The following is a 24,088-nucleotide window of genomic DNA, read 5'->3' as shown; positions in this document are numbered from 1 at the left end:
TTTTAAAAACGCTTCATTTCTAGTGTGGACAGGTGAAAACGAAGACTTGAAAACGGTGACGTTAAAGAGTCACATGTCATCGGTTCCAGTCCAACTCGGAGCATCTATCCGAGATGGCGGATGGTCTTGTGAAGTTGACACGTGCGCAACCCCAGGTCCAGTCGTTCAAGCGTTTTACTGTGGATACGTGATACAAAAACGCTAGTGGGGATGAAAATATTTTGCTTCGTTTTGGCCGAGATGGAAACTGAGACTTTTGAAAACACATTAGTGTGGATGGGGCCTTAGCCTTCCATCCACAAAAAAACCGTTTTTCATTGTTTTCAGTTGTTTCAACATGGAAGGCGAAAATTCCTTTGTGTTTCGAAAGCCGCCATCTTGAATAAAGGATAGCCCGCCTGCAACCTCGTGCCCAGGGCAATCCGCGTGGTGCCCCCGAAGAATGGTCCCGTAACAAGGCCTTTATTTCTGAGGCACCAACCGGATTGCCTTGGATACGAGAATCAGATTCAGGGTGCCTGTACTGCAGCTAGCGTTTGTGCTGACAGATTATTGACTTGGCCAACCGCCCACTTACATCAAAATGTGCTCTAGGCCCCCTCGTTTTCGTTCCTCTCGCATCTCCTGGGGTACACCGAGAGCCTGGAACAGGCTACGATGAAGCTATTGTGATATGACGTAGGAATTTATTCTTACGAACAACCATCTTGATTGGCTTTTTTTTTCTCCAAAGCACGAGAGACCATCCAAAGAGAATCAGAAAGAATAAGACGATAAAGAAAATTGTACAAAAATATAAAAGAATGACGATGAACATACATTTTTCCTAGAAACTTAGAATAATCTAAATTTGGAAAATCATCATCGATCTCATTCCATCCCAAATAATCAGTAAACGACAAGGCACTGTAAACTTTGCGGCACATTTGCTGGGGGCCCATCAGCAAGCCTTAGCCAAGTCAAGGTAGAAGCGTGCTCAAAGAGCGCCTTTGCGTGGAGACGGGGTTTAAAGCCGCTCACTGATCGAGCCTCTGTATTGACTAGGTTATACCATGCCTATGAGCCCAAACAATGGTGAAACAGCTTTCCATGGTACGTACATTCAAACCTTAATTCTTTTCAGGCTTTCTTATCGCAGCTGCTTTAGTTGCGTAGATATGTAATTGCAGTGGGTCTCTTAGTCATTAATTCGTTCATCCGCAGTTCAAATGCACGAGTTTCATCTATTTCCGGAGTGTCTGGCATACGTAATATGTTTTGTCGTACTTTTTGGTTATTGTTTATGGAAAGGGTGACTGACCACGATTCGCGTTTCAATTCCAATTCGATCTGGATTATTGTCAAGCATTTTTTCACGAGCCTCTTGCTCGCAAGCATTCCCCGTTTTATTGACATTAAATAAATTACTTCACTTAACTTTAATTTACTACACTTTACTGTGCTGTTAAGTTATTTACGCAAATTTTATCTTGGTTATTAGTTGTTTCATTCTAGCAATTTCCTTTGCAGGGTTCGTGGTAATTTTATGAGAGAAATTGAAAGTTATTTCGCATTTGTTAAGTAAAAAGTTGAATTAGACAACATTTCGGAATTTGGCACGGTATTCTACCGTCTTTTCAAACGCCTTGAAAAATAATGATGCCTAAATTACAATTGTCTTCCGAAAAGGAGGACAAACCGGTTGACAGTATTGTCAAATTTCCATATTTTCGCAAAATAACAATAACAGCTAATTAGCACGAACACCTGTTACTTTCAAAAGGCAGTACTTCGTAATTTTCCGGTGGTTTATTGACCAAATTATGACAGCAGTATCTGAGATAATAAGATAGATGTTGAAACAGGTTAGCAACAAAGTGCGACAAAATAATTATAGCAAACCATCGCCTTGGCGTCACTATCGCTCTGCTTGCGGAATTTCACAGTAGCACAGTGATGCAGACATGGACTCTGCAATATATTTTTGGATTCTCTTGTCGTTGTCTTCTTGGAAGCAAGCAACAGCCTGCTTGGACAATGGTAAGTGTGTCCATAGATCTTTTAACCAGTTTTTGAAAGATTAATTAAGACATATATCGATTTGAAAAATTTTGCAGGTACGTGATAGAGACTTACATTAGGTCTAGTTTGCGTCATTGTGGAAATGCTCAAAGGCCGTGATCAATTCTTTTGAGCTGTTGTGTATTTATCTTTCGCCTTTCGCCGAGATCAAATCCGCCCTTCTGCGGAGTGTCTGTAACAGCCAGGTGTATCAGCACAAAGGGGGTTAATATAGTTAGTCGAAAGTTAATTTCACTTTTTGAATTGGCCCTTTTTTCTCATACCAAATAGACGTTTTGTATTCCAAGCGTTGAGCTATATCAATTCCAATATAGTAACATTTTTATTCTTCAAACCACTATGCAGAACCAGCCCCAAAAGATAAAATATTTTTTTGTATAAGCACCGTAAATACTGTCAATATATTCAATACGATTGCGACACTGGAGTTGATAAGACTAAACATTCGTTAACATATTGCGGTTTGTTTGAAGAATTTTTAAATAACAGGATGTCACAGAAACGTCGAAATCTCTCTGCGTTTGTTTTTCTGATTAATGTAATAACAAAGGTCAATCTTATATGTATTTTTCAAATGCGGTGATAATTTTAATTTTCTTTCTTTTTTCATAAAGACCTTCGAATTTTAGCACTACTGAGCAGCAAGCATTTTCGAGTGTTTAGCTTCCTTTTTTATTTATGGTATATTGAGGGAACGTTATGCTCGGAATATCCTTGCATAAAATTTAAGACACTGTTTACGCAACATGTCATAGTTTCCATAACAGGAGGAAGTTTATTAAATACACAAGAAGTTTCGTTGTTCCATTGGCTTCTCTTCACCTGGTATGTTTTTATGTAATCTTAACTGAAATGTAAATTATAAACGAGGAAATGTTAAACCATATTAAGGAATCAGCCCTGAAAACATTCACCGTTTCGCAGGCTTAATTTGAGAGTTTTAAGCTTCGAATAAATCCCTTTAATTTTCTCATCGAGAAAGTCCGAAAATAAATTATCTGGGAAAATTATTGCGCACGGCATATTTCTCCATGTAGTTTTTAATAATTTGCTGTTAGCAACGCACTCATGCATCTGTCATAACAGATTAAAATTATTCGTAATACGTGATGCCAAAGAACAAGTTCCTCACCTCTGATTGTGTTGAAGTTCTTTGCAAATGTATAGCTTTTAATTTGACTTCGGTTGGGCTTTGGGTTTTTCTTAGAACCAAAAGGATTGTACCCATCGAAGCCACTAAGCAATTCCACCGATCGAACTGATATGAAAACAGAGGTTTAACCAACGGCTCATTTTTCCTGTTTGGGAGCACGAGGCCTCAATCGTCTCAGAAATTCTTATTAGTATAACTAAGAAAATCTAAGGCTTTTTAGTCCGAAATGTCAGCTGGAAATTTCGTAACGCTGGAAAACTAGTTCCTTTTGTATTCAAAGGGTCAAATATCTCGTTCACAATGCGAAATAAGGTCAGCTAGCATTTTTGTAAAGCCAGCAACAGCTCGCAAATTAGGGAGATAAGATTATGTTTCCTAAACTTTTCTAAAACTTCAATTTTCAGCTAAAGGATCCGAAGTGACTAAACTGCATTAGGTTACACAAATGTCTTCAAAACGGTTCAAAACGATCTCACAAGAAAGGAGACAACATTCGATGTATTGCGAATGTTGTATTATTCTAGAAAGTGACACAGGGATACTCGGAAAAAAAGGAATCCAAGTGCTCCTATCAGGAGTCGAACCAAAGACCTTCCGATTACTAGTTCGGATGCTCTACCACTGAGCTACAGGAGACTCGTGGGAGCTAAGGCCATTATTTCATATTCGATGTATTTTTCTTAAATTTTCTTGTTGGCCGGATGACCGATCATTTTTATAACTGCCTGTTTCATTCGTTGTTTTGTTTTTAGTAAAATATCGAGAGAACTGTTTTACCACGTGCACTGTTTCGCGACAAGGGCATAATCGGCACGGTCTTTCTTAATTCCTTTCTTTTCAGATAGATGAATAATTGGGACTTTTAGAGTTAGAGAAATTGATTTTCTTATATCATATTTTTCCTTCTTCAAGTCTTGTATATATTTCTGCTTTACAGGTCTTTCAGTATAGACCAGAATGATAAACGACGGTTGTAATTCGAAACATTAAAGATCACACTGATCTTTTAGCAAAACGCTAAATGTTGTCATCCGCGAGATCGATAGTGCGAATCGGAAGCAAAAGTGACATGGTTCTATTTCCCGCTTTGCATGGGGGTTTGGACCTGGTCCTCGTACTCTTTCACAATTATTTTGTTAGCGAATCGTTCACTTTATGCCTGCCAACAATTTCATTACAATTGATGACGCCAAATTTCTGCTTTTTCGCTGTTTCTGGCACTAGCAGTTTGGCCAGGTTAGTATGCAGTTTCAAGTCAGAGGCTGCGGCTTGTACACATTAGTCAGAAAGTTTTTCTACAATGCTATGTCTGCGAATTTGAATGTTCCTTATCATTATTAAGTTTTATTCTATCCTCCATAGACATTGATAATTATAATTCTTCCCTAGCTATATTTGCCTGTAAATTTTAAACAAACGCACGTGAAGAACGATTTTTGAAGCAAACCTGTGAAGAAACATTTACCATATTAATTTAAACAAGAAGTTCGGCAATAAAAGGGCAAGTCCCTCCTTGATTCCACACCTTTGTGCTTGTGAAATGCAAATTTAAACTTCGTTCAGTTGTGACAAGTTGTTCACTCCAGCGTTTTCTGAAAAAAATGTGTGAAAACTTCATAGTATCACTGAGCGCTGACTTTGAACATTAATGACCTTTTAATATTATCGCAAAACATCGCCGAACGTTGTGACTTTTCCTAAAATTTATATTAGAACAGTTTTGCATGACATTCTATTTTTGACCTGACATGATGTTTCCGTGATAAGAAGTTCTAGACAGCCATATTTTGTATCTGGAATTTTTTTTTACCTTTTCCTGAAAAAGAAAAGTTTTATTTTTTCACTGTTAATTTTACATTTTATATCATCTCTATCTTTACTGGTTTTGATAAGTTTTGCGCCAAATAGATAAGTATCCATAGCCTATGGTATTAGGATGAAAATTGGGCAAAACTCCATAATCTATAGTATTAGTATGAAAATTAGGCCAAAATGCATAGTCTATACTATAAGGATGAAAATTAGGTCAAAATCCATAGTCTATAGTATTTGAATGAAAATTAGGTCTTTAGAATTAGATGAAAATTACGTCAAATGCATAGATATACTATTAGGTAGAAAGTTGGGGGAAAATCGGTAGTCCATAGTATTAGGATGTAAATTATAAATACATAGCTTATAGTATTGGGATGAAAATTGGACGAAAAATCCATACTCTATAGAATAAGTATGAAAATTAGGCCAAAATTCATAGTCTATGGTATTAGGATGAAAATTAGGTCCAAATCCAAAGTCTTTAAGTCTATAGTATTGGGATGGAAATAAGGCCATAATCTATAGTCTATAGTTCGAGGTTTTGGAGAACTCAAGAAAACCAATATCAAGGTATGGGATTTGGTAATTTCCTCTTCAAATAGTCTTATATATACTATTTACCTTCCAGGTTTGATTGGAGTTATGAAGGTTCCACGGAGGGGGGGGGGGGGGGGGGGGATTAGGGGGTACTTTGTTTCTCCCACCACAGCTTCAGGATCTAAAAACCCAGCCTGGATAGTTTTAAAGGAGACGGTTTGCCATGGAGGCTTACTGTACTTCATTGGCGTTTTTTTGAAAGAGTGTACTGGCGGAAAACTCTTAGGGTCCTATTATAGGAACCTTAATTACTTCCGGTTCGTTAACAACAAATCTTAAAGTTCAAATTTTCCCTGTTTTGTGTGCATTTAATGAGGAGGCACATTTGCTCGCAAATCATCTGAAGCAGAAGAGTTTTGCGTCACTTAGGGTGGAGTATGTTTTTTTTAGAATCACTGTTGCCTACTGTTGATAATTTGACTCTTTCAGTTCCTTGTCGTACGTTGGCGTTCCCAGCTTCTCTTTTCTTCGCCAACAAACGCTTCGTGAACCACACAGTAAAGAACGTCCGTGTACAGGATTTGCCTGAATGCGAGCGGCTGTGCTATGAAGAACATAATTGTGTTAGTATCAATTTTGAGACAAAAAAGGACGGCAATGGAAGAAACAGCTGTGACTTGAACAATTCAACTCATGGAGAACACGATGAAGATCTGGTGAACGAAGAAAATTACTTTTATCGTGGAACTGAGGTAATAATAGATAAAGGCATAAAATCGTAGCCGTTCTCGAAAATCTCTTAAAGCAGTAGGTCAAGTTTTTTTACCCTATTTAAAGGGACACCGTTAGCTGGTGCACATGCACATTAGATATCATTTCTTAGCTGATTTGCATATTACACTTCATCGCACGTCTCGCGCTGAGAAGCGCATCCTTTGAAAAAATCCTTTGAAAAATCTAAACAAATCTTGTCGAGTCGAAGTATTTGCCAGTCAAAATTGTTATAGTGATTATAGACCTAATGCAATATTAGAACACTCATTTCCTTGATACCATGGAGGAGAAGAAGAAGAAGAAGAAGAAGAAGAAGAAGAAGAAGAAGAAGAAGAAGAGGAAGAAGAAGAAGAAGAAGAAGAAGAAGAAGAAGAAGAAGAAGACGAAGAAGACGAAGAAGAAGAAGAAAAAGAAAAAGAAAAAAGAAGAAGAAGAAGAAGAATAGGAAGAAGAAGAAAAATCATTTAATCGCTTATTTCGGTATCTGGTCGTGTGAAAAGTGTTTGCATGAGAAGCAAATTGAGTTCAAATATTATATTACAGAATATGTCAATTTTAAAACGTAGCGAATCGAATTTCTGCTTTCAATCATATATTTTGCTCTTATAATTTCGTTTCTACAGCTTCTCCACTATCTAAATTTAGAACCAAACCCATGTCATTGCAAGAACGCTTGCTCGACCCGTAGAAAACAAGGTTCTACTAAAGGTTGTCCTTGTCGAGGAGATAATCGACTGTGTACCGAAGCTTGTCTTCGTCTACGCTCCAAACCAAGCAGCCATGACGCGAAGTTCGAATCTTTTACGAAGATTCGCTCCGCACGAACCTTTCGCCAGGTCGAGAAAATGCGATTTTCCAAATATCTACCATGGTGATTTGCTCTCCAATGTTTTTGATTGATTTCTCTTCTTATTTTAGTCGACGCAGGCGATTTCTTCCACCCAGGGTCTTCACGTTTCCCACCTCTTCTTTTCATGTTTCGTTGGAGACGCGATCCATACTGTTTTTAACCAAATATGATAAAATTTTATCATAGGATGAGCAAAACCATACTCAGAAACAGGTTTTCAGTAAAAGATTGAAAATCCAAAAACACACCGGGAAGATTGAAGCGTATTTCTAGATGTATTCGACACCTTTTGATTTCAGGTTGAGGTAGACGCTTTTCAAACTAACAAAACTAGTGTCCAGGTCAGCGCGGTCATAAAGGTGACTGTGTCCCTTTAAACCGGAGTGAGGGAGGGTGGTGGGATTTGCCCGCGCCGACTTTGAAGGTCTAACTTTTTAAATACTTGAGGAAATGTTACTAAACATCGTGGCCTTTTTAGAAATATGTCTAGAAATAATTTGCTTTGGGAGGTCAATGCTCACTAAATTTGATGTTACTATGGCTGCTAGAAAATGGAAAATTGTTATAATGAACAAAAAGAACTTTCTAACAGTAACTTTTGGTGCTCATTTTAGCCTTCTTCTATTGGTTTTGACTTCTTTCTACTCAAATTTGAAGGTCTTCTAAAGTTTTGAAGAAATGCAAAAATCCGAGATGGTGGATCTAAGATGCCTACTGTTTGGAAACCGGAACGCGCGCGATTAACATGTCATATTAGCCATTACCTCCCGTTGTGAACCTCAAAGAGAACATCCCTGGACGTACTATCTATCATCCATCTTAATTACTCTCTGAGTTATGGAGAGATGGAGTGGAATCCTTAAATCTTCTTCTTCTCCACTCCTCCTCCTCCTCCTCCTCCTCCTCCTCCTCCTCCTTCTACCCCTCCTCCTCCTTATTGTTATCATTATTTGTTATTGTTGTTATTGTTCTAGCACGTTCACGCACGTCACTCGTGTTGGTATTTGCTGGTCTGTTCATTTTATTGAAAATTAATCAGATGTCCATGATCTTAAACCCGCAGCACCTTCCGCACGATATTTGCCCCTACCAGCAATGCTGATCTCATTTTTACTCCGGTTTTACCAAGTTTTGACAAAGTTATTATCATTAACATTGGCCTTGTCGTCATTGTTTTCGTCATCGTTTCATTTTGCACTATGATTATGATTATGATTATGATTATTTCTTACTTACTTATATGTTTTCATTCTTCAGAATGCCTGTGGTAAGTCCCCTTGTCAAAACGGAGGGACATGTCAATCTGGATTCACAAAGAAAAACTATCACTGTTTGTGTCCTTCTGGATTCATGGGTGGCAACTGCCAGGACGGTAAGGAGTACTGATGATTGATTACTTTTGTTCCGAGGGCAATAGTGCCTTAAAGGACTAGCTTGGTTTCTCTCGTTAGCTCATAAGTATGGTTGAATGAACCACAATGATAAAGTTCGTGCTTACCTAAACTATATTATGATGTAGCACCCTACCGTAGAATCCGCAGTTGTGGGTTTGAAGGATAATTATATTTTTAAATTTCATCATTTCTTCTTAATTGCGTAAGTGTATTGTGACATTTTTGCAGACATTGATGAATGCTTTGAAAAGACTCACGAGTGCGACGAAAATGCTGAATGTAATAACAAGAAAGGAAACTACAAGTGCATCTGCAAATCTGGTTACACTGGAGACGGATACAACTGCACAGGTATTTCAGTTGTACTGTTCTTTTTATGTTACCCAGTATGATACCAGAAATCCGGTATAAAATGAATCCGATGTTGCGTTGATGGCTCTAATAACGTTCAATTTCGGCGGTGAAAAGATCAAGTGTGAGAGGACTTGGCGTTAAAAGAAACTATCTCAGCATCAGTTTACGGACGGTGCCTACTATTGTTACTGCGCATACGTTCTGTGCATCTCAAGATACTCGGGTTTCCTATGGGTGGTGCCTACTAATACAGGAATATTTTTGCGCGGTTTAAAACTACATGGAGAAGGCAAAACTTAGCAAATGCTTTTCGTATCTCAAAAGAAAATTGGGGGTAACCATGCATTTTTCAGAGATAATCAAGCTTCAATTTAGGAAAAAATCCCATACATTGCTTCATATTTTGGAGCATTTTTAGCAATATTATTGCTTAATTATCTCTGAAAAATGCGTGGTTACCCCAAATTTTCTTTTTGGATTCTAGTAAGCCTTGCTAAGTTCTGCTTTTCCCGCATAGTCAAAAACCGCACAAAAATACTTCGGTATTAGTAGGCACCGTCCTTAAGTGAACCTATAGTGTTGTGTTTTGATCATGCTGTCTATCGGTTGTATTTAAAATTTGCTAGGTAAGATCATGGCATTGGGTCTCATCAATTGCCCTGGTTGGCTTTGAAGTTGAACTTTACTCCATTCTTTCAACGAGTGGTAGAACATTCCGCAAACCAAAATTAAATGTATTTTAGGGTATCGAAAAATGATATCCCCATTCTACTGTTATTGTTGGTTTATACGACTGTCTTTGATTAAAAGTTTGAAATATTCCCTGTGTTCAGTGTTTCTATATGATGCATATGTTCTGTTTTACTCCTCTGCAATATGTACGTAGTGCTAACATGTCGTACTCCAGAGCGCCCAAAGTAGACGAATCTTGTCAAAAAAAGAGAAATTGAAATTTTTCAATAGTATAATAATTCTCTTTTATGCTGTCATATTGATCTCAACTTTCTCTAAGCTTTGTGGTAAAGTATTTCTAATTTTGGTGTTAAAAGTACATTTCAAATTTGTATCGTTTGAAATTCCATAATGCTTCCAACCATTATTTGAATTTCGTTGACCTTTTCCATTACTTACAGCCGTTTAAAGCAGAGATTTGACTTATATTGGTATGGATATCGAAAGTTAAATCTTGATAATTGACAATATTTGTACTATGACACGTTGCCAACGTATATATGAAATTGCCAAGGGGGATAAAATGTGCTTTGAAATAGTACAGATACCGTTGTGAGGTTTTGCCTTTTTGAAAATCATAATGATACCCAATTATATTCTAGACATCGACGAATGTACTGACAAAACTCACAGATGTAACGATAACGCCATGTGTAACAACACTAATGGTTCGTACAACTGCACATGCAGCCTAGGGTTTACTGGAGATGGACGCAATTGTACAGGTAACGTAATCAAAATAATTTGGTTGGGATTTGTTTTTAACTCATGAATGTGCGCATGCGCAATGAACGAGTTATTGTGATATGGGCTGTTTTTCACTCGCTCGAATTGATATAAAGTTTATATCAATTTAATTGAAATTTCATCAAAATCATAAATTATTCATGAGTCTGCGTATAGTGCATGTATTCATCATAATCCGCCATTACGGGACTAAAAACAAGGACGTAAAAATTAACTCAGCGAATAAAGTATTCTTAAAAGAAGACAGCTAGTATGTGTGTAGTCTGCTAACTCCTTCCATTGACCGAAACTAAGGGGCAAATTTCCTTTCAGGACGGATATTTTCCAAAAGTTCGACTTCGATTAACCTCCCTGGCAGACGCTCTTCTGGCTCTTTTCGTTGGGGTAGAATGATTGCGTGACGAGCCAAAAGAGCATCTACGAGAGGGGATACACTTCGATAAGTGGAACTGCTCGTTTCAGCAAACATCAAACGCAAACATGACAGCCTTTAAAGGAGGTTACCGTAAAAATCCGAGGAAACGACGTGGCTGAAAGAATGCGAAATTCCACCGTGCGATAAGTGCCCCTCAGGTGTCAAATGTAATCGATAAGATCAGGCCGCAAATACTAAATATTGTTGAAGTAGCTATTTTGGCTTTTTCCAAGTAAACGTCAAAACAGAAATACGTCAAGCGTTGATTGTCGTTGTGCATTAACAAACTTTCAGTGTTTACATTTGTTCTGGTGAATAGATCTAATCGCTCACGCTGGACCCCGAATAAATGTTTTTTTTTAAGCTTAAGTTTTAATTTCGTTCTTTGCCCTTAGTCTTTTACCCACGAAATGGTCTTGAATCTTTAAAGTTTATTGAACGTTTTCATTTTTATATTGTGGCCAAACAAATGGAATACTGTATCCCCATACTGAAAACACTAAGATTCACGGATCACATGATAGGCAACCAAAATTGTTCACATGTATTATGTTTCTTTTGGCAAGAACAAGACGCGAGGAAAAAACCTACAGAGGTTCTTGGAAGATAAACTGGACGCTTTTTTTGTCGATTGGTAACCACGTAAAACCACCAAAAAACGCACACATCCACCTTAATGCGTTGGTTTACATATCGAAAGGAATCAGAGTACGTGCACATGTGTAATTTAACTGTTTTTTGCGGTAGGCAAAAAACATTATGTACACTAGTAGTTTCCATTGGAAAATGAAGTGCTGCGGCCGGGTAAAGTGCATGGTGAACAATTGAGCGGCTTCAGGTAGTTTGCTTATGAACTTTGCTAATAGTGAAAATTTTCACGCCGCGAAATTCACAGGATGAATATTTCCCCCACCATGCCAATTTATAGGAGTATAATCAATTATAAACCAAACAAAATGTGAAGACTCTTAAGTTTTTGGAGAACAGCGGGATTATAAGTAAAATCTCATTGTAAAACTGCTAGGAGTGGAACAAAAGTTACCATTTTCAAATCCCCTTCACTTTGCGTGAAATGTTTACTGAGGAAATATAAATCCCGCAAGAGCTTGTAAATTTTCATTAATTAGTTCTTCCAAACACAGTAATATTCATTTTGAGTACAGAAAAAGTGATAAACGAGGAGTGAAATTTCGTGGCTAAAGATTAATGAAAGCCTTTTTGTTTGTTGTAAACATTTTAATTAAATTAATGGCGAATCACACTTCTGGGTTATTTGCACAAGTGGATTTATTTTCCAGGAGTCGGGTGACTGCTTTCTATTTTCGAAACGCCATTGGGAATGATAAACATTGCAAACTGTATGCAAGCTGTAATTACTGCGCGGAGTTTTTTGCTTGCGACCGCAGGGCCGTTTGTACAATCCTCTTGAAGTCACGATCTCTCACGGTCGAAGTGTCACGTTCGATAGTTTGTTTACCTGATAAGTTTGGCACACAAGTTTTATATTCTTGCTGACGTTGAAGATATTAAGTTTTACAACCAAGATTTTTTGTAAGCTTTCACTGATTATTTCTCGAGGTGAGCCTATTCCACGGCGTGAAATAAACCATCACTTTTTCAAGGCGTGATATGCAAGATACTCCACCGTTAAAAGCCTCACCATAAATTGGCGGGAAGGTTCGCATATACATGTACATAGGCTGGCCTAACTGCGGAGTAACTGCGACTAAATTAGCGGGAGCTACTCATGTTTATGGTTACCATGTGCGAGAATTTGAGAGGATTTATGTAGTGATGTGGCTTTATAAAGCGCTCCCCTGGGTTTGTACTGAAAACTGGCAAATTTACTTTCAAGTTCTTTCAGTGTTGCTATAGAAAACCATTTCCGAATAAAAAGTCTCAAGTAGACAACGCGACTTTTCCCCATTTTCCACAAAAGCTCTTAATAACTGCAACATCGTATCATTTCAATAAACACAACAGAGTACTTGAAATCTGCAACATCGAATGTTTTTTCCTTAGACTTCCACGGGAATTCCTTCAAATTCTCTGAGAAACGTTTCATCGCAATTCATCGGATTGAATTTATCTTCACTTGACTTTAAACTCTTTGCCTTCTCAAAAGCCTGGCTTTCTACGTAAAACAGGATTTCTCTGTTGTAAGTCATAATTTTCAGACCACTGGTCTGAAAATCATGACGCAGTTACTAACCGATGTTCTTTGCATGTTGTCCTTCAGTAGAATTTTAAAAATAACAATATTGCAGTTCAAATGAGGCCTTTAACTACTGTTAAAATTAAAGGTTAAAAATCCAAGTTTTCGCCTATCCGACGTGTTAGAAATCGTCCCTCCCACTGCGGACCACAAAAGAAACACATTTTGGACGTACTATTAACCAAGTTTCATTGATCCATCTTAAATCCGCCATCTTGGATTTCTTGCTTTTTCCAAACTCTTAGATAGGTACTAAATTTGACCAAAAAAAACAAAACAATCAAAGCCAACAGAAAAACACTAAAATTACCTGAAAGTAAGCAACTTGGCCTTAGTTGTTCTGTACATTATACCTTTTAGCTATGATGGATTCAAAGATAATTTCCAACGATGGAGTTTATCTCCGCCATCTTGGAATGTTTCTGGCGCCTTTCGTTGGGAACAATTCAGACTGGAAATTATGCTACCGCAGCACTACCCACGGCGCAAAGGACACAGTTTTTCACGACAAATGCGATGGAAAGAGAAACACGGTAACTATTGTAAAGAAGAACGAATACGTGTTTGGAGGATTCACTGATATTCCATGGGGTAAATAAACCTGTTTTTCTTTAATTTTATTTGATTCATTTTTCTGTCCTAAGTACACGGTACATGCTAATTACGGGTCAAATTTTCGAGCCTTCTACCTCTGTGCAGTCCGATCCTATGAGTCCCGGAAAACCTCTTGTTACTTATGATCAAAATTACCTATGAACTGCTCCGTCTCTCCTCGTAGCACAGTTGGAAGGTCATCGGTGTAGGAAATCAAGTGGGAAGATGACAGGTTTCCTTCCTTATATTTACACTGCAGAGTTGATAGGCCATTTTGGAGTTGCGTGGCTTACTATACACGAAGCCTCTCTGTTATAATGAGGTTCAAAGCAACTCTCGGAAATGGCCTATTCTCTGATTTTGTCAGTTGCCGTAACAAGTACAGCAAGGCACAACATTTATATCTAACCCTATTTACACTGATATAAAATGGAAGGTTGCAGTCAACAAGGCAACGGAAACAAAAAAAAATTATTCAAAAATGCGGGAGAAACAAAGGGGTATATATTTTTATCTATCTAATTGATCCCCCTACATTCTGACTGAATGTTTGTCAAAAGAATCGAATGGTAGTATTGCTCGATCAAAACGACCTGATGAACAGTGAAAAGGCGAGCTGTGAACGGTCGCCTTCTCCCCAATAAAAAAATTAGGGCGGTAGCGACATTGCATAAGCTATGTAGGTTGAAAACCAAGTAGTCTTAGTGAATACACATCAATTATGTTTTTTACAAAATTACCTTAGTTTCTAGTTGAGTCTATTCTATTTTTTTTATTTTTATCTCCAGAATCAAAGCACGGTGAATTCGGAGAGACATCCAAGGCACTATTGTTTTCTCTTCAAAATAACGAAGGTCTTAAACCATTCAGGAGCATGGTAAAGGAACCCTTAAAAGCAATTTATAATGATAGATCTTGGGGCCCAACATTTGGAAAGTATGATCTTCGCATTAACAGAGGTGGCACAGGCCAGCACAGAGGATCGTTCACAGACCTTGGCAAATACTACCCTGTTCCTTCTGAAGTTCGAGACAGTAAAACAGTCCTAGCTGGAGCACAAGTATTTGTACCGGATGAAGTGGAGGTGTTTTATCTCGTGTAATGTGACTTTCAGCATGTGAAAAGAAAGTTAACTTTAATTGTAGTCAAACGTTTCTATTTTTGCCTTGCAATGCGATTGATTTCTAGATTGGCTCCAGCTATCACGCATATCATACTGAAACATGTTTGATTATTTTTTTTGGAAACCTATCGTCTTAGCTGTAACTTTTTTCAGTAATTGATATCCTTTGCATCATATATACCAGAGTCGTGAATCTAGTGCGTATATTTAAAGTAGAACTATTATAACCTAGCTTTAAGATATTAAAATGTGACTTGGTGACCGCTATTACAGAAATTGCGCTGTGATAGGTTGGATTAGTTCTTATAATAAACGTTACTTAGCTGTATTTTTAGGAAATAGTATCTTACATCTTGTGCAAAAACAATACAGCCATTTTTAATGTTACGACCGTAGCAACTATCTTTCCGAATCTTTCGACGTCCCGTCTTTCGACATGCCATGTAACCAGGCCTAAGTCTTAAATGTAAGCACAACTGATTCATTTTACGGTTAGACTCGACTTTGAGCAATGAAGATGGGTTTATTTTTCTTCAGATTAAAGCGAGGGAATAACAAGAATTCAATCCGAGATCGATAAATCGACAGTTTTGAAATTTAACGCCTTGCAGACAAAACGGCTGAATTCTACGGGAACTTACGGAACAGCGCCGATCGGAAGCGGTGAAATAGTTTGAATTTTCCTGAGACTCACTGCTGTGCAAAGTTAACAAGTTAACACATTGATCAGCCATTTTAGATCAGTATTTGTTGTTAATTTGTCGTTTCTTTGGCCAGTTTTTGAAAAATTGTCCGAGTTTATAGTTAAAATTAAACGGTCTTTCAGCTGTTTATTTAGCCTGTCGAAAGATAGTCACTATTCTCTTCTATGCCAAAACACTGAAAGTGGTGATCAAAGAAATAATTATAAAACGGCCATGTTAAAGAGCATGCGTATAGCATATGTGAACGTATTTCTACTTAACATAAAGAAAGCCTGTAAAAAATATACTGTGAACTATTTAACAATAAAGGGATAACCGTAGCATATGTGAACGTGTTATGGTTTATTATGGAAGTGAAATATAGGACATGCCATATTAATTATTACCTGGACTTCGGATGAAAGAAGAATAAATGAGAGACCATAAATTTACAATTCGTATCCATTCCCTGGACGGTACAACATTCTTTTTATTACGAATTCACAATCGTTTTATTTACTCTATTATTTTGCAATCTTCCTTTTTCATTTTATTTTACCCGTCAATGACTGTACGTCAAACAATCGAAAGCTTGTATCTTAAAAGTTTTAACCAGAGAATGGTTAAATCTTCACCACATGAAGACGTATTTTTAGAGATGCACAAGGAGATAAGCATGGTTAATAATGATTATTTGTGAGTCGCTGACGAAAAGTGTTTGTTTATTGGTTGCTATGCCGAATCAAATAGTATCAATGCAAATTTCACTCACGCAACCCGACCAAAGACCACTTAATTAATTAAATGCCGTTGCAAGGTGTTGTTTGTCACTTTCAGACAAAAAAAAAAAATATATCTGCCGGTTGGTTGCTAGGGGATACTCTTTCAACACAATTTTTTTACCGACGTAAGCTGCCTGTGTTACCTTTTATTTTGATCTGTTTGTATGAGAGTTGCTAGGGAATAAGCCTACGTATTACGTACGTACAAAATGTTTGCCTCGGACACTCCCTTGGAAATCAAAAGTCGAAAGGGATTTTTTATTTTATCTATTTTTTTTCTATTTTATTTTGCCATACTTTAAAATTAGAAAGTCTCCCAAATTATCCAGATTAACAGCCTGACAGTACAAGAAATATGTCTGGCAATGCCAAAGGCAAAGTATACGTTATCGCGGGCCTTTTGATCTAGGAGAACGTAAATTAATCGACCAGTTTGTTCATATTACTAGTAGGCAGCAAAAATAACCAATGACAATTCATCTGCCCTTTTTGTACGTCAGTTGCAAGGAGATTACCATAGGAACCAAATGATTGACTGACGGTTGCTGGGAAACTTAAAATCAACATGAATCTGCTCAGTGCACGAAAGGGGCGAACTCAACACCCGCAAATCATTCGCTTTCAACTCCAGCACGGACAATTTGCCCAGCAGCAACTCACCAACGCGATTTATAAAGAAAAGTGGATAACATCTCTAGCTTGGTAAGTATGTACACCACGACTTTAACGAGGTTTGGCCACAAGAAGTATTCGGGGTAGCTTTTCGTTCGTTTGTAAATCACAACTAGGTAATCGAATTTTCAAAATGTTCAATCTGAAATGACGGCAAAAGACATGATAAATGAAAAATCAAATTAAATTATTTGATAAGAAAAGTTCAGTTTCTTAATTATCAAATGAAATGTGCTTGAAAACACATCTTTAATTTTTTGTTATGATATTTAGGTTTTACAGCGATTAAAGTCAAATTAAGGCAAGAACCGTACATGTATGTAGGGAAGTGATTCGATTTCTTGTCCTGAATTGAAAAGTGTTTCTTAGTGGAAATAGCAAATACGCAGTCTTCTCTCCGGACGATTGAAAAAAGCCCGCCGACAACAATAAGTATTCGCCAGTTTTGAAGCGAGAGTAGAAAGACTAAGAGGATGAAAGATGATTTTACTGAATTTTTCAGGTTGTGAGCCAAGGGCTGCCATATCGCTACCTACCTACCTACCTACCTACCTCACGCACGCATGCAATGTTAACTTTGTCCCTTCTCCTTATTTTGTAATTTTTGGGAACAGAAAATAATTGCTATTTCAATTGCGTAATAAATTCGCTAAGCGTATTTGAGCTGGTTAAAACTAGAGTTTATGGCAACGATTTGGAATAAATTATTGACATTCAAACTTAAATTGGGAGGCCGGTAAGCCACTTAACTATGTCAGTTTTTTCGCATTACTGCTAGTTTAATTTATTTAGCAAAAAGATTCCATTTGACCGTGCGTCTATATGCGTGCTCTGATTACAAACAGATGACGTCAACACGTGGTAAGAACAATGAAGTACCCTAGCTACGAGTCGCGGACAGTAACTGCTTTGTAAAACACATTCTACCAAATTATAGGCTTAAAACTGAAAATAAATCGAGTATCTGCTGAAGCCAACAGGCCTAGTTGTCTTCACGACATGTCACAAAACTACTTAAGATGTTTCACGGATTTAAAGGAATGAAAATTCAAATTCAAGGTTTTATGGAGAGCGTGTGCACATGACAGTAAATTTTCATTTTCTGTGCTAACTTAAAGACCGTTCCCACCAGTTCTGTTATTGGATAGTTCGGCCACATTGTAGAAGTTGAACGAATTGGAATAAGTGCAAAGTAGTACAAGGAACACGAACTTATGTTTTCAAGCGACGTTTTCGTTGGCGTTGCCGTCGTGGTTGCGTAAAGTCCCCACTGAGGCAACAGCGAAACGCAATTACCTTGAAGGACCTGAGAGGTTTTTCTTACAAAAAAAAATTCAAAGCAGAAATGTTCGGATACATACCAATTTCGGCTTTGTTATTCATAACATTTTGCTCGTATGTTTTCCTTGCAGATGAACATGCCTGGAAAACTAAAACTGCTCATCCTCCTTCTAGTCGCGGATTTTGGAGAAGGGAAGCCTGTCCGGAAGGTTAAACGTCCACATGAACAGAAGGAACGGTCATGGAATTGGGACGATGATGACGATGTCCTTGAAGACAAAGCCCCTCGAAATATTAAACATCTCCCCGCGACTGATGACCAGGATGAACTCACTGACATATCGAGTGAGCGACTGAAAGAGGCTCGCCATAGCAGTGCTGCACTCTATAATTCAGAACTAGATTTTGAATATGATGGAGCTGTTGTTAAAACTGTGATTAGATTAAGGGTTCATAACGATGAGTATTATATGATTGATGATGAAGGTGTTGATAACTTCACAGATTTCGATAAGATCTCATATAATCATCAGGACAAGCTGTTAATGTCCGTTGTTGCCGATGATGATGATGATGACGACGATAGTCAAATTGATGATGATGATGACGATGACGATGATGGTGGTATCATGGATGATGAAATTTGTGAGGGAGATGATCAGTTTGATAACAGAATCTGTGATAATGATGGTGATGATGATGACGATGATGATGACGATGATGATGATGATGATGATGATGATGATGATGATGATGATGATGATGATGATGATGATGTACTTGAAGTTGATGAAGATGGTGACTACGAGGATGGCTCTCAAACACATGTGCCAGCGATGACGTTTGGTGCCGATAATTTTGATATTGAAAACGACAGTGATAAGCCTGTTCTTTTTCAATCCTTCTGGATTTAATTTTGATTTGATGTTGTAAATCGTTATTACTTGTCAATAGACCATATTCATATAATACGGAGTCTCTTGCGGGGGAATATTTTAAAAACTATTTTCATGTTAAAAAAAACCTCTTAAGCCTTGTGTCTTAGCTACTTCCAGTTCAATGCGGAAGAGCAAAAACGGTCTATACGACTTTTTCAATGTTATGGTATATTTAATATAACTGATGCCTTTTATTATCTTAATATAAGCAATAAAGTTTTAAAAATGTGCATACTGTTTTGTATGAAGACTATTTGAGGCGTTTTACACTAAAATATTATGACCTGACCCAAGTTTTATCAAAACATTCCCTAATGAATAGAAATTACAGGGAAAACAACAAGAAAACTAATAAGTGCTTCATGTAAACTAAGAAAAACACAACGGTGTAAACGTAGATTTTACGGCATCTGAAATAGCTATCGCATGTAGACTTTTATAGGTGTTTCCAAACTTGTTACTGTTGGCTGCTATGCTGAACCAGTTAACTTCAAATTTCATTAGCGCAAGGAACTAATGACCATTTATTTAATTCTGTTTTTATGGCCGTTGCTAGAAGATCAGTGTACGTATTTACTGAACGTTTCAAGTTACTTTCGAATCAAACCCCTCTGCGCATGCAAGTAGGTTGCAAGAAGAGATTATTTAAGGACGGTGCCTACTAATACAGAAGTATTTTTGCGCAGTGAAAAGCAGATCTTAGCAAGGGCTATTGGAATCCAAAAAAGAAAATTGGGGGTAGCCACGCATTTTTGAGAGATAATCAAGCAACAATAATTCTAAAAAGCGCTAAAATACAAAGCATTGTATGGCATTTTTTCCCAAATCGAAGATTAATATCTCTGAAAAATGCATGGTTACCCCCAATTTTCTTTTTGGATACCAAGAACACTTACCAAGTTCCTGCTTTCTCTGCCTAGTTTTAAACCGCGCAAAAAATATCCCTGTATTTGTAGGTACCACCCACAGGAAACCCGAGTATCTCGAGGTGCTCAGAACGTATGCGCAGTAACAAAAGTAGGCACCATCCTTAACTACATATTTCACTGACATAGACGCACCAGTGAATCTATGATAGTTGTAGAGACAAACCAGGGGCCGACCAAAAAGAACATTTAAGAAAAATACTTAAAATGTTGTCTCCTGTGTTCCCGGATCGTTTTGTGGCCAATTAAAACATATTTGTGTAAACTAAGACTGATTGATCTGTTCGGATGCTTGAGCTGAAAATTTACGGTCCAGAAAGTTTCAGGAAAAGGAATTTTATTCCAAAAATTCAGAACTAGCTGTTTTTGGTATTAACCCTTATGAAACAAAAGGAATTGGTTTTCCAGCGCTACAAAACTTAAGCCAGCGACACCCTTAGCGATTTTCGCCGATCACCGCGATCGGCGAAAATCCCCAGGTGTGCCCGGTGCAGCGATTGCGATTTTCGCCGATCGCCTTGATCGGAAAATAAAATCACCGATATCTGGCATTTCAGATATCGGCGATTTAATTCGCCAAGTGTGCCCGTTCCCGCGATTTCTACGTTTATTGCTGCGAATCGCCAGTAAAGCCAACCCATCAGGTTGGGCGATTTTATCACATGAGTTTTCAAAACTGCCACATCGCCGCGATCGGCGAAAAAAATCGCCAGGTGTGTCCGCATCAATCGGTGGCGAAAATCTCTTGCTATTTTCGCTGGTGATCAAATTCACTGCGATCGGCGTATAAAATCGCCAGGTGTGTCGCCGGCTTTAGAGCCGAGATTTTTCCAAAGAAAACTGTAGATTTTTACTTTACGACTAAACCTGAATTTCTGAGGTGATTTGGGCCATCCGAACAGATATCCAAGGAAATGAACCGTTTGGTGTCCCTGATAAGCCTGGTTACTAAATATATTTGCAACTTCTGATCAAAATTGTTTGTTCGTAGGTTGTAAAGCGAGGGTGCCATTCTACTTTCAAAAATTCATTAATAACTCATAAGCCCATTGACCTATCAAATGGTCGATAAAACATCACGTACAGTGGTTTTAAAACCCGATAGCACCTCCTCGTTATTAGTATGCGATGTTTAAAGTTTTTCTAGTATGCTAATTTCCAACGTTCACGAAAGCATCATTGATTGTTGTTAACTCTCTTGACACACGCCGTTCAAAAAACTCGCAGCACGTGTTTTATCGGGTCTAAAACCACTCTGCTGCGCTTCGTGGCACTGCTGCTCGTGTTTTAAACATTACATACCGAATCTGCTAACACAAGCTACCAATGACCATTTATTTCCTTCTGTTTTCATGATAGCGCAGTGCTCGGAGATAAGCTTGGTTACAAAATGTTTGTATGACAGTTACGATGATACAAGACTAAGTAGATTTTGAAGTTTCTCAAATAATTCATCAAAGACCGCCAGTAAAAGCAGTTTAACTGGCCGTATGATCAGAGCTATTGTACGTTCATCAATCGTCTCATCATATGATTGGTACGCGATAAACATTAAACACAAATCGGAAGAGGGTTATGAGCCAATGACAATTCATTTTTCTTTGTTTCTGCTTCAGGTTACCATACTAACCAAATAAGTGATTGGCAAATTGAAGTTCAAGTAGCTAAACGTGTGAAAGCGATGAATTGAATGCCCCCAAATCATTTGCTTTCGAATCCAACACGGACAACATCACAAGCGCTGTTTGTAAAGACAAGTGGACAACGACTTCATATCTCTATCTTGGCAAACACTTAAACTTTAGTTTTAGATGAAAATATTCACTTTACTTTCTGAATTTATTCGCCGTAGTTCTTATTACGTAAATCACGCAATTAAGTAATGTTGATGGGTTTCGAACTGAAATGATCGATGGTAAATAACACGATTTATGGTTGAAGTATCTAAATGGCGATCATTTACAAAAACAACAACAACATTTTCTAACATCCCCCCACCCCGAGCAACCACCCCTCGGGCAATTGAACTTGTAGGCCTCTTGTCTAAGGCCAAATTTTCAGCTTCATTTTTTAATCACTCTTTATGTTTTGCAGACAGCGGTGTAGCAACGACTATTTTAAAGCCCGTTTTGAGTGAACCATTGGTTCACAAAGACGACATATTCTGCACCTTGGAAATCTCCTCAACTCCCAAAAACCAGTAAAATCCCACGTACGAATTCCGCTACACGATAAGATAAATCCTCCACCCCGATAAAATTTCCTGCTCCCCGGGTATGGTACACCGTCAAATGCCTTGAGTACGCCCGGAGGGGGGGGGGGGGGGGGGGGGGAAGGGAGGGCGGTGTTTAAGATAGAAGTAAGGGCTAGGAAAATATATACATATAATAAGCCATTTCCGAGTCCCTTGAGCCTCATTAAGAAAGCGAGGCTATGTGCAATGCTTTTTCATGTGAAAAATCAGTTTTGTTTGAATATGAATGAAAACTAATTTTCATAACAAAAACATTGCACGAAGCCCCACTTTCATCATTAGATTCAGAGCAATTCGGAAATGATCTATTTGAAAATTATACCCAAGAGGGTGACACGAGCTGACTTAGAAAAATTTACCTTTAAAACTGGCCATAAAAGGACGTGGGAATACAGGAAACAACATTTTTTTAAAACTATTTTGTCTAAATGTTAGTTTTAGTTTTTATTTAATTTTGTTCTCCCCATTGCTTATTTTGGCTTAGATTTCTGAAAGCCCTTTCACTGAAAAAAAACTTCAACGACAACAACAACAACAAAACACAAATGAACAAGCAAGTAAAAATTAACGATAAAATCGAACGACGTTTCGGAGTCGCCATGTTCAAAATTATCAATATAAACTGTCATTGTTCGACTGGAACTACAAGTTTGTTTACAGAGCCTCTCAAAGAATATTTCTGTTGTCATTGCGATTGACAAATAGCTCGCTTTATACTCAGCTCTTTCAGTTCAATGAAAAATAACTTTGATGTAACTTTGTTTTAGCTCATTTTAGTGTTCTTCTATTGGCGTCGATTATTTCGCTTTTCGGTCAATTATGTTGCTTTTCTAAAGTTTTGGGGAAATCCAGAATGGCGTATCCAAGATGGCCACCGTTTGGCAATCATGACGTAATTCTCACTTCAAATAATGTCGTCAGTTTCCCTTGTGCACCTCAAAGGAAACATTCCTCGGTGTTTTATTTATTTTCCAAGTGTTAGTGCTATAACTTCAATACTCTCGGAGTTATGATGAAGGGCGGGGGGACCTTCACCTTCCCTCTCCAAACCACAAACAAAAAAAAAATAGTAAATAAAAATAACACTTAATAAAATAATAATGATAATAATAATAATAATAATAATAATAATAATAATAATAATAATAATAATAATAATAATAATAATAATAACAAAAATGATGCAATACAATACAACATTTATTTTGCCATATACGCAACATTTACAGATGGAAAAAAAATGAAGAAAATCGATGAAAGAAAATAAGTGGTGAGAAAACCTGAAAGAAACCACGAGGCTTATAACAAGTCAGGCTTCTCACTTAAAATAACTAATCTTATATTAGAATTACAATATGGACTTATCGTAATTAACTTTGACCGCGTACACGTACACACACACACGCACACACATATTAAGTAAGTTAGTTAAGAATTACAGCCTTACAGAAAATAATACCTAGAGAGACGAAATTCTTTAAGCTTTCTTTTAAAAGAAGCAGAGGAGGGAGAACTAGTTACGTCAGAATTTAGCGAATTATAAAATTTTGGACCTTGAAAGTAAATGAAAGTAAACGATGATGATGATGATGATGATGATGATGATGATACGGATATTTTATATTTTCACTTTTGTACAGTTTTAAATTTTATCATTGGCACATAACTTTGAATAAGTCTTTCCCCGTGTGAGCCCCTGGGTTACACTCGACGCCTCAGGTTTGGCTTGTATATAGTGTGACATCCATACTTGTTTTAAAACTGTCATATAACAAAAACAAGAAATGC

At 37.5% G+C, this 24,088-nt stretch overlaps 1 protein-coding gene across 2 annotated transcripts; it reads left to right on the top strand.

The window, feature by feature from the left end:
• The first annotated feature begins 1,893 nt into the window (after positions 1-1,893).
• On the top strand, positions 1,894-15,793 carry LOC146481359 (uncharacterized). 2 transcript variants are annotated; one of them, XM_085108405.1, is made up of 7 exons: positions 1,894-2,019; positions 6,056-6,318; positions 8,448-8,562; positions 8,813-8,935; positions 10,273-10,395; positions 13,408-13,638; positions 14,430-15,793. In XM_085108405.1, exons 1-7 carry the CDS (start codon positions 1,944-1,946, stop codon positions 14,741-14,743), a joined length of 1,245 nt encoding a protein of 414 aa, XP_084964531.1. In that variant the 5' UTR covers positions 1,894-1,943; the 3' UTR covers positions 14,744-15,793. The 2 variants fall into 2 exon arrangements, with proteins under 2 accessions (XP_084964531.1, XP_084964530.1); XM_085108404.1 differs by having other exon boundaries at positions 1,911-2,019; positions 6,017-6,318.
• Positions 15,794-24,088: the final 8,295 nt, after the last annotated feature.

Source organism: Pavona decussata, unplaced genomic scaffold, assembly GCF_977016875.1.
Source record: "Pavona decussata unplaced genomic scaffold, jaPavDecu1.1 SCAFFOLD_50, whole genome shotgun sequence".
NCBI classification, from domain to species: Eukaryota; Metazoa; Cnidaria; class Anthozoa; order Scleractinia; family Agariciidae; genus Pavona; species Pavona decussata.
The sequence above is the reverse complement of the archived record's forward strand: the minus strand, read 5'-3'. Positions and strand labels throughout refer to the sequence as shown.